Below are 11,538 nucleotides of genomic sequence, written 5' to 3' on the forward strand. Positions count from 1 at the left end.
GTTTCCATTTGCAGTAATCCCTTGCCAAACAAAGTCACCCTCACAGGAACATTCATGGATAAGAGTGTGGATTTACTTGTGTACACTGCATTGGCAACTATAAGAATTTGGGTTCCAGAGCACATAAATGGAGTCACTTGGTAGCTGGGGAGGGAAGTGAGGCCAGATGTGAAAAGGAGGAAATGCAGAAGGCATAGCTGCCTTGTCAGGAGCAGGGCAAAGGAAGGCCTGAGACTGGCCTGGAGTCAGCCAGGTGGCAAGGATGAGGGCAGAGCCAGGCTCGGCAACCCCAGGCTGAGCTGGCATCAGGGAAGTGGGCCATTTCCAACAAAGAGGGCAACGCAGACCAACGCACAGAGGAATATGCATTTTATTTTATCTTATTTATTTTTATTGAGACAGTTTCATTCTCTTGCCTGGGCTGGAGTGCAGCAGCTCGATCTTGGCTCACTGCAACCTCCACCTTTGGGTTCAAATGATTCTTGTGCCTCAGCCTCCCAAGTAGCTGGGATTACAGGCATGTCCCACCACACCTGGCTATTTTTTGTTTGTTTGTTTTTGCATTTTTAGTAGAGACAGGGTTTCATCGTGTTGGCCAGGGTGGTCTCGAACTCCTGACCTCAAGTGATCCACCTGCCTCTGCCTCCCAAAGTGCTGGTATTACAAGCGTGAGCCACAACGCCTGGCTGGAATATGCATTTTAGCTGGGCTGCAGGATCATTCAGCATGGGGGTAGACGAGTGGATGGTGGGGCATGGGGACAAGCTGTGATTGGGGGCCCTTGCTCTGTGTCACACTCTTCATCAGCATCATCCAGGAGCTTGTTAGAGATGCAGAATCTTGGGCCCGACCCAGTCCTACTAAGTCAGAATCGGCATAATAAGGTCACCAGGTGGCTTGAATGCACACTGAGGTTTGAGCAGCATTGCTGACAACTCTACTGGTAAGTACCATCACTATATCCACTTTACAGGTGAGGATACCGAGGAACTGCAAAGTTAGGAAACATATGCCTAGGTCACGCAGGTACTAAACAGACAGACCAGTTCTTACCTGGGTATCTGTGACTGTGCTAACCCCCTGGTTGTATGGTCTGAGCGGCGGCCAGGGCAGGGTCTCTGACATGCAGGAGGCACTGAGAAGCCATGGAGGATCTTCATCTGTGTGTGTTGTGGGGAGACGCCGGTCTAAACTCTGCCCAGGCTCCAAGGCCTCCCCTCCGAAAGTCCCTCCGACCCGTCAGCGTCATCCCCGGCCCTAATCACTCTCCTCCTAAGCACCTACATCCTCCCACAGCTGTGTTTTTCAATACAGACTCATAAACGGCATTGAATTCTCACTCCCTTGTTTCTGACGGGGAACATTTTCAAGGGGGATTGAAGGCCTGGGTTTTAGTTCAGGTTCTGCCATTAAGTGGCAGGTAACCTTGGGCAAAGCCTCCCAGCTCTCTGGTCCCGTCAGCTCCTACCTGTAAAATGTGGGTCTTGCATTGGCTGCCAGATATCATCTCTTCTATCCCTGTGTCTGGGGCCTTGCCTTCACCCTTCTGCCAGGGCCTGAAAAGGTGAGACCCTTTACCTCTTCCCCTTCCCTTATTCCCAAAGGTTCAATAATGGCCAGCCCACAACTAGACCAAGTCACTGTTTTTGTAGAGGTGGATGCTGGCCCTCAGGGCCGCCACCTTGGCAGCTCATCCCTGCTGAATGTCTGACTGCACACAGCTGGTGAAGGTGCTGCTTGTTTGGGTATCCTCGTGAACACATGTCCACCAGGCAAGTCACCACTGGAAGCTGCGGCCTTGTAGAGAACCGCTTGAATAAGACATGCAGCCAGAAACATTTGAAACCGCTCACAGGGAAGGCTAAACACTCCTAGTTCATTTGCAACAAACTCACAAGGGCCTCTGAGCCTCAGGTGGCATTTCCATCATGTATCTTAGAAACAAGACCAAGACTGTCCAAACCGTCACAAATTCCCTCATGTAAAATCCTTCAGTTTCACGGTGTGGACCAAAATTTAATAACCAGAATCATTTCTATATTTAATAACAGTAATTTTACCAATTTACGAGAGCAGTAATAGTCATAATTCGCCATTTTTAAACCTACCGCTTTTTCAGTAGCTATGTTCTAGGCACTAGATCAGTCACTTTCTATATAGTAATCCATGATCCTGACACCTCGTGACAAAGTAAGTTTCTATTTTTCAGATGAGAAAGTGAAGGCTTGGGCGTGAAATGACTTGTTCAGGGTCACAGCTAATTAGAAGCCAAGCCAGTGCTGGAAGACCCCTGAACCCTGCGCTTCCCACAAGACCATGCTGCGGCCCACAGTGATGCTTGTCCTGATTAAGCCTCATTTCAAATGCTGTCACCTGCATTTCAAGCCACCTTTCTGCAAGCCAGACTTCCATGAACCTAATTACGACTATGTTAATGTGAAAACCTCCTTCAAAGAAGGGCCACAGCATCTGATCGAGGCCTTTTCTCAAATGGGAGACTGTTCCTTTCAAACGAAGGGGAGGGGGCAGTTTCTGAATGTCAGGATCCTGAATTAACACACCTGGCCTGTGTGCGGGGACAGATGTGCTGTACACAGGACACAATGAGAGGTGGGAAAAGGGTCACTCAGGGGCCAGGCTTCAAGTTGAGGGGGACAGCTCATAGCCAGCCCCTCTGCTCCAGCCAACTGTGACTCAAGTCCCCCTGTGGCAGAGGAAAGAAAAGCTTATTCAGGTGGTGGGAGGCCAGGACATTAATATGCATTTACTGAGCACGTACTATGTACTCTGTTGCAAGGGTGCTATAGGGTGGTTGAAAAGGCCAAGATGCAGTTGCCACAGCAGAGAGCCACCACTTTCAGCATTAGCAGCAGCAGCAATAACAGAAAAGCAAAACACACACATTATGGGCCTATTCTGTGAAGTAAAGGGCTAGGTGTCTTATGTTGACTATACACTATGTGAGGACCGGCTGAATTAGACACCTCAAATAATCTTAATCCAACAATGTGTCTGAAGCCTCCTTAATATCAAATTAATAAATTTTAAAAAGAGAAAAAAATTAATGTGATTCTACTGTATTTTAAACTAGAAACAAAGTCATTCATGAGCCTTCATCAGGTGTGCAAGGTGAGCTCAGCACCGCAATCAGAAATTCAGGATACGCATATCAATATTAACCTACTGAGAGCCACGTGCTGGACCATGTTTCATTTCTGCCTCACTTCTAATACAGCAACTCTGCAAGGTACATATAATTATTCGCACTGCACAGATGGGAAAACTGAGACTTGGGGATGTTAATTAGCCAGAGAGGGCACAAAGGAAATTTCAATTGGGATCAAAAGTTTATGTTCAAAGATTGGAAACTGCCTAAATGTCCAAATATGGGGATCTGAATAATTAGATTTTAACACAACTATATCATGGCCCCATGCGACTGTTAAGAAAGAATGAAGCAGCTCTGCATTAACTGATATTAGATAACTGCCAAGGTCCATTGAAGGGAGAAAACAAGATATAGGGGAATGTTTTCAGTATGATCTAAAAATTATCTGTCACAAATATCTCTGGAAAGACAAGAAACTGCTAATAGTGGCTGCCAGCAGGAGGGGACGGGGGCCGGGCTACAGAGGAGGGGTTACTTCACCATATACCCTTTGGTAGTATTCAAATCTGTTGCCACATGTACAGCTTTCCTTTCAAGAGCAATGTTTTAGTCTGTCTTGTGTCACTATAAACAAATATCTGAGGCTGGGTAATTTATAAAGAAACGAGGTTTATTTGGCTCAGCGCTCTGCAGGTTGGACAAACATGGCACGGCTCTGCTGAGGGCCTCAGGAAGCTTTTACTCATGACGAAAGGCAAAGGGAAAGTAGGTGTGTCACATGATAAGAGAGGGAGGAAGAGAGATGCCAGGCTCTTTTAAACAACCAGTTCTCACATGAACTAATAGTGAGAACTCACTCATTACCATGAGGAGGGCGCCAAGCCATTCATGATAGATCTGCCCCCATGGCCCAGTCACCTCCCACGAACCCTCACCTCCAACATGGGGGATCTCATTTCAACACAAGATTTGGAAGAAACAAATATCCAAGCGATATCAAGTAAATAGGCACATATGACAACCTTAATCTTCCCAGTTCACCATGCATGCCTCCTGGGTCTCCATCCCTGCCCTGAGGAACTTCATAACCACTTGGGGAAAGAAGGTCTATGCATGGGTGGAAAAATGAGTGAACCCTGCAGATGTAGGAGAAGTCAGCGCTAAACTCCTGGTGCAAAGACAGAGTCCTCAGCTGAGGCCTGGGGGTGAGCTGGAGTCAGGACAGATTGATAAGGGATGGGGGCAAAGGGGCGACCAGGCCCAGAGGAGCCAAGTCCAGATGTCCCGGAGGTTAGGAGGACCAGACTACCCCGTGAGATGCACGGGAGTCTAGCGAGAAGGTCTGGAGTGCAGCTCTGGCAAGGAGATGGTGTCCTTGTAGTCATCGGGAGAGTAAACTCTCTCTGGCCTTCATCAATACCAGAAGCCTTGGCTAGCTGCCAGCCTCCTTTGCTCAGCCATTGAGCCAATAAATACTTGTTGGCAGATCAATTAAACCATCTAGGAAAGACGTCTGGAAATACAGCTTCCTTGGCTCCGTGCAGGGGGAAAGCCCTCTCAGCCAGTTAGGCCCAAGATACCTGGATTTCCACGCTCCTCCTGTGAAAGTCAGCCCTGACACTGGCGTCCACTCTGTGGGGTCAGGCCACGCTCAGCGGTAGGCAGGCTTGGGCAGGTTGGCCCAGGCATAGGAGGCAGAGCTGGGTATAAGCACAGCTGTGTCATCTGCTAGCTGTGTGGCGTTGGCAAATTCGTTACCTTTCCAAGACATTTTCCTCATCTATAAAATGGGGATAATAACAGTCACATTGCCTCATGGCTTATTGCGATGAAAAGAAAAAAATATATGAGTAAAACCGTAAGCCCAGGGTACAGAACATGGATGGGAGCCAACAAAAGTGTCATCAATACCCCCAAATCAAAGCTGCCTGGGACCCCAAGGCCGCTTGTCTCTGTCTGAGACTCCCCTCCGCTTCCTGTGTCACTCACACACCACTCGCCACTCAGGAACTCTGAGATGTGAGACAGAGCCATTCTGTCAGCCCTCCCGCCGCCAGCATGTGGAGAGAGGAGCTGGGGAGCCATGGAGCAATTCCAGAAAGTAGCCCAGAGCAGATTCCAAAGGCCTGGCCCACCCCAGGGGCCCACACCTCACAGTAGTTGAGACATTTACAGTGACATTCCCCTGTTAGTGATCAAGAATGCCTGATCCATGGCCACTGCTGAGGATGCCTTTATATAACAGAACACCCTGCAGAGTTCCCTGCTGAGCCAAGAGCTTTGAGGGCTGGAGGTAAAGCCAGTCAGAGGAGGAAAAATGACAGGGACAGCATTTCTGGGACTCGCCCAAACTCACTGCTAAAGGCAAGGCCTGGCCCTGGGCTGCACAGTCACCAGCCAGATGGAGTAGATGCTCCTGCGCATTCTCTCCCTGCCTTGAGGGTAAATGTCTCCACAAGGTGCCCGTGTGTGCCTCCATTTGAATCCAGGCTCTCAGTTACTCATAGTGTCCCCTTCAGTAACTTACTCAAGCTCTCTGTGCCTCAGTTTCTTCATCACACACTGAAAATGATAATATAGATAGTACCAGTGCAAAGAGTCATTACAAAAATTAAATGAATTAAAATTTGCAAAATGGCTGGGTGAGGTGTCTCATGCCTGTAATCCCAGTGCTTTGGGAGGCAGAGGTGGAAGGATTGCTTGAGGCCAGGAATTCAAGACTGGCCTGGGTAACATAGTGAGAGCATTGTCTCTACAAAAAAAAAAAAAAAAAATTAAATTAGCCATTACGTCCTGAGCCAGTTTCATTCATATTTATATATATGCCAGGAGTGGTGGCATATCCTTGTAGTCCCAGCTACTCAGGAGGCTGAGGGGAGGATCATTTGAGCCCAGGAGTGAGAGGTTACAGTTTACAGTGAGCTATGATTGCACCACTGCACTCCAGCCTGGGTGACAGGGTGAGATTCTGTCTCTAAAAAACAAACAAAACCAAAAAAAAAAAAAAAAAGGAAAGAAATTGTAAAGTGTTTAGAATACTACCCCCCTTACCCACTAAGACTAAATACTACATAAGTATTAGTTGTTGCTGTTATTGCTATTATTATTTGTGCTCTGGACAACCTGGGACAGCTTCTCCATTTGCCTGGCCTCAGCTCCATGCTTCTCAGTTCACTTAAATGGCAGGGCCCCTGTGCATCCTGCAGCTCTTTGTAGTTAGCTTTGAGATGCTAAGCCATTTCACTCACAGTGTAGCAAAACAATTCCACTTGCAGAAGGTTTGACAATGTTATGCATTTGCAATAGGAAATCACACCTCCAGGAGTTCTTGCCCTCAACAAATACACGCTTCCACAGTTAAATGTAGTGAGCCCTTTCTAAGTCTTGCTTTTACCGTAATAAAAATTCAAAAATTGAGAAAGTGATATCCATTACCTTACTTTCATCATGTCAGAGGAAAAGCCTCTATTAAGGCCTTTTTGCTTTAAGCCACAGATGAACCCCAGAATTTGCCTCAGCTCACCTAGTTCATCAACGCAGGGGCACCAATTGCTATGTGTTTGCTCTGTGCCGGTGAGCTTTATCATCCTCATCCTTTTTCAAAGGAGAACACTGAGGTTCAGAAAAAGGAGGCAATCGCCAACAGCCATTTGTTGAGTGCTGGGGCCCGGGTCTGACCTGGCTCTGTGAGGGGCCCCGGGCAGAGTTCTCTCGTCCTATGATCCTGTGGGGAAGCAACCCCAGAGAGCTGGCCTGCCTTTTGCTTCCAAGCATGTCTTTGACTCTGGTCCCTCACACCCCCATCAAGTCTGAGCTTGGGGACCTGCCACCATGTCCACAACCGATGTTAACTCAGAATCCTTTCCATCCACAGAATCCACCTTGGGTCACCTTCCCTGCTCAGGGACTCGCTAGAGCCAAAGTAGTCCCAAACCCAGGGATTCATGGTAGACTTCAGCCCACGACACAGGCTATAGGCATCACACAGTCCCTTCCCAACTATCCCTGTGAGACTCCACTGCAGCTTCTCCTATGGCCCACTCTGGAGATTGTCCCAGGCTGGCCATGAATAGACCTTTCAAAACCAGAGAAGCTGAGCTTCCCTTTTCTGCAATCACACCCCTGTCTGAGATAGAGAACATTACCCCTATCTAGAGAACACACTCGTGCCATAGCAGATAAGCCAACCCTATCACTGAATGGAAGATGCCCCAGGCTTGCATTCCATGACATCTGGCCTCTCTTGCCTCCTAGATTCAATATTCCAGATTCAGCCAACCTGAAAAATCACTGCCAGTAAGGAAGAGGATAGAACACTTCACATTTTAGTTCCACCAAACTTTTTCAACCACCTGAAGGACCCGTAAGCTTAAAATACCCCAAACACAACTGCCCTTCCCCACCCAACCTCCCTGAGGTAGGTCCTTGTTCCTGATCCCAATATGCATAGCCCCACGGGCTGGAACCCTGTTAGCACCTTGGCTTTGTACCTGAAAACCAGGCAACCAGTAAAACCCAAGTGTGAATTAATAGCCAAGAGGAAGCCTACAACAGGAGTATAACTGTTGGCTCTGATAGCTCCCACTGGGTGTCAATGTCAGGCCTTAAATCTCAGCTACCATATTATTGGTGCTACCACACAAGAGCTTACAGCAGCAAAAAGGGGACCTGATACTATCCCATTTTACAGGTGAGTAAAATGAGTCTTAAGGAGTAAGAGTGACTCACCAAAGACACAAAACCACTGAGCACTTGGAAATAAGTCACATCAGACTCCAGAGCCTTGGTACACCAAGGCCACTCTTCTAGTCCAGTGATTAATTCCAGCAAATAAATTTTCCAATTCCATTAAATAAAGATTATTTGTTGTTTCTGTTGGTTTTCTCACCACTGGGATTTGCCTGGTCACTATGTCTCAGAAGGCTCCAGACACTTTCCACAAGGCACTGTGATGACTAAATTAGCCCTTCTCAGGGACATAATCATCAGTTCCTAGATTTAACCCATTAAACAGAGAAAATGGAACAACATTTTGCCATTCAATGGCAATTGTAGGCAACAATCATGGAAATAAAATATGAGCAAGAACGTCGACAATTATACCAGAGTGCTGAGCGTACCAGCCACTTTTCCGTTAGCCTGCCACCCTTGAAAACCATCAAATGTCCCCTTCCTGTGCTCCAGTAAATGTAAATTTTGCTTGAGTAAAATCTCATCCTTGACTTCTTTTCTGGAGAAGTGTTACTCTTTGCTGGAGTGTTACTCTCAGTCCCTCATCTAAAGGGGAGAACATAGGGAAAGAGTGGACTTCGGGGCCATCAGAACTGGGGGAACCCTGATTCTGGCTCTCTGGAGCTCTGCTCTTAAGTTTCTTCACTTCTAAAAGGAGGATCTGCCTCGGGGCTGATAATTACATCTCTTATTTAGAATGAATAAACTGGAAATTCTAGCTTTCAGCATTGCCTCTGAGAGTTTCATTAGGGGTGTGGCAGGAAGTCTGCATGGGTGCTGGTGGGCTGATGTTGGGGAGTGTGCAACCCCACAAGTGCCTGGCTCCTGGCCCCTCAGCTGAGATTCAGCTCAGGACAGGCAGCCACGTGTGCCTCGGTCCAGAGGCCACCCTGTCTTCCTGAGTGACTCCCTCCCGAAACCAATAACTGTCTTTGTTCCTATACTTTTTATCTTGCCGGATGGTTGTGTATATTAAATGAGGGCAAGCTGTAGAGTTGTCAGGGGTCAGCTCCAGCAGCCTGTTGGATGGTTTGTAGCCTGCAAGGGTATTTTGTTTGCCCATAGAGAGTTTTCAGCAGCTGTCAACTTTAAAAATTGGAATAGTTCACACAATCTAGATTTCTGAGCTCTCTTGGAAAAAGTCACAAGATTCCACAACCCAGGGTTTTCATTCCCATGACAGTCGGCTGGAGATGACAGGCAGCTGCCCCCCCCTTAGCAGATGGCCCGTAAGTGCTGGAATTGGGGTATTCAGCCTCTTGAATACAGTAGGTGGTCAATAAAGGATGGTTATCATTACTTATTACTTATCAATAACTTGAGTACATGGCATTTAAGTGCAGGGACTGGGGACTTGTCAGTACCCTCCCATTGTGACTAGCTTGGGTCATTTGGTACAACCTTTGTACAGACTAGAAGATTGGTAATTGGCATCAATACTCAAAGCCCCTATTAGGTGCCACTCACTGTTCTGAGCACTTCACACATGTTATCTTATTTGATCTTCACAGCTGTGAGCTAGATTACTATCATAGTGATGCTTTTGCCCATGGGAGAACTAAGGCACAGCCCCAAATCACCAGACCAGCAAAGGAGAGAGTCAGGATTGAAACCCAGGTCCCAACTATTCCTCCACACTGCGGGATCCTCCCAACTGGCGATGGAGGCGTGGCCTGCCCTGCTTTCCCAGGGCTTGGCACAACTGAAAGCCCTGCCCCCCAGTCCGGCACAACTTACGGTCAAGGCCGTTGATGTAGCGCATGGTGACTTCGCAGTGGCCCCACACGGCACTCACCACCGGGTACAGCTTCTTGCCCTTGAGACCTCGGAAGGCCACCCCCAGGTACTGGCCGTCCACGATGAAGCTGAGTGTGCCTTCATCCATGTCCAGCACCACGAGCAGCGAGTCGGGCAGCGCGAAGGCCTCGTCGGGCCCCAGGAAGGCCGGGTAGGCCACGCCGGGCCGGTTCTTGCCATCGTGGTAGAGGCGGCTGCGGCCCAGGTCCCAGCCCCACGATTCGGCGTCACTGCCCACCAGCGCCGTGTAGCCCACGGAGTGCAGGGGAGCACGGGCCGTGGCCACACCAACTACAGCGTGGGTGCCGCGCTGCCGAGCTGGCCAGTTGATCTGCCAGGCGTGCAGGCCGCGGGCGTGGCCCACCTTGCCGCGGATGCCGTCGGTGCTCTGGGCCACGGGGTGCCGGTGGAAGGTGAGCCGGTCGTCATCCTTGACGAAGACGTTGAGCGAGCGGTCCTCGGGGTTCCACGCATGCCGCAGCTGCACAGCTAGCCCCGCCGCTGGCATGTCCAACAGCTGGTCCAGCCGCGCTGGCCGCCCAGGCTCTGCACCCCGCAGCTCCCGCTTGGCCGGCCGCAGCGCGGGCTCTCGCACCTCCACCGACTTGAGGCTCCCCGAGAGCTTCTGGCCCATGCTTCACTGCCGGGAGGGGGCCGCTGCAGGCCACCGCTACCTCGTGGGAGCCTCCACTCCCCGTAGCCAGGAATGGGCCACGGGGCTGGGAACCAGGCTTCCGGACGGTAGACCTCCACAGCCTCTACCGGGCTGTGGCAGGGGCCCAAGCTCCTGGAAGGAAGCAAAGGGCACGGGTTATAGCAGCAGCAGCAGCAGCCAGTTGCCAATCCCTTCATTTATGTCCATGCCTTGGCTGAGCCCTGTGCATGCACAATAATAGTAATAATTCATACACTCATATCTGGCACTAATCTAGCACTTGCCATATGCCAGTGTTCTAAATGGTTTATGTTTATTAGTTCATTTAATCCTTAACACCTCCCTATAAGAGATATACATTATTATTCACCATTTACAGATGAGAACACTGAAGTGCAGAGAGAGGATAAGTGATTAGCCAAAGTCCCACTGTAAATAGGTGACTGAGCCAAGATTCAAACCAAGGTCATCTGGCTTCAGGATCTGTGTTCCAGACCTAGAACAATCATAGGGAGTCTGATTTTAGAAATAAGGCATGAGCCCAGAGCAGTTGTGACTTGCTCAAGATCAGAGCCTGGAAGAGAACCCAGGCGCATTTGATCCCAGGGACAAGCCCTGTGCCAAGGCTGCGGGGGCACAAAGCTGCTCAGGACACAGGGCTGTAGGGTGTGGCCCATTGGTTCCCAACCCTGGAGTCCTGGGGAGCCTAAATAACCTCCTAAAATGTACCAGGCTGGAGAGGGAAGACACAGAACAAGGGTACAGCAGGGTCACCAGGGACATGGACATCAGGCAGTGTGGGAAGATGGGGTGAGGGCTCCATGGGAAGGTGAATGGAGGTAAATAGAGGTGAGGAGGAAGGATAAGGGAGCCAGTGTCCAGGCTCTGTAACCAGACAGAACTGCATCCAAATCCCTCTCTCCATCTCTTACTGTGGGTCCACAGGAAAGCCTCCTAGCCTCTTGGATACTCCGGATTCCTTGCCAGTAAAATGAGGATAAAACACCTCCCTCTGGTGATGGGGGAACTTAAGAGACCATAATATAAAGGGTCCTGGAACTCGGCCAACAGGTTTTCCTCTCTGGCTCTGTTTTCTGGGCATCCCATGTGGATCCCCTCCCTTTGGATGGGTGAGCTCTTTCTTCGGCCATGCAAACACCATTAACAGCAGTGACCCCAGATTGCCTTCCCTGAGGCAGGATCCTGGTTTTCATGGAAAAGGAATTGGCCACCATTACCAGGAAAC

The 11,538-nt window shown here is 49.3% G+C and overlaps 1 protein-coding gene across 4 annotated transcripts in view; it reads right to left on the reverse strand.

The window, feature by feature from the left end:
* Positions 1-10,424, reverse strand: part of SPSB4 (splA/ryanodine receptor domain and SOCS box containing 4) — a 72,579-nt gene extending 62,155 nt beyond the window's left edge. For 2 of the 4 annotated variants that reach the window (XM_017862795.1, XM_017862802.1), the window contains exon 1: positions 9,578-10,418. In XM_017862795.1, coding sequence (XP_017718284.1) covers positions 9,578-10,271 — 694 coding nt within the window. In that variant the 5' untranslated portion in view covers positions 10,272-10,418. Of the gene's footprint in view, positions 1-4,711; positions 4,890-9,577 lie in introns of those variants that run through there. The other 2 variants (XM_017862808.1, XM_017862786.1) reach the window with 2 other exon arrangements.
* Positions 10,425-11,538: the final 1,114 nt, after the last annotated feature.

The sequence above is a fragment of the Rhinopithecus bieti genome, unplaced genomic scaffold (genome assembly GCF_001698545.2).
Source record: "Rhinopithecus bieti isolate Rb0 unplaced genomic scaffold, ASM169854v2 scaffold_2654, whole genome shotgun sequence".
NCBI classification, from domain to species: domain Eukaryota; kingdom Metazoa; phylum Chordata; class Mammalia; order Primates; family Cercopithecidae; genus Rhinopithecus; species Rhinopithecus bieti.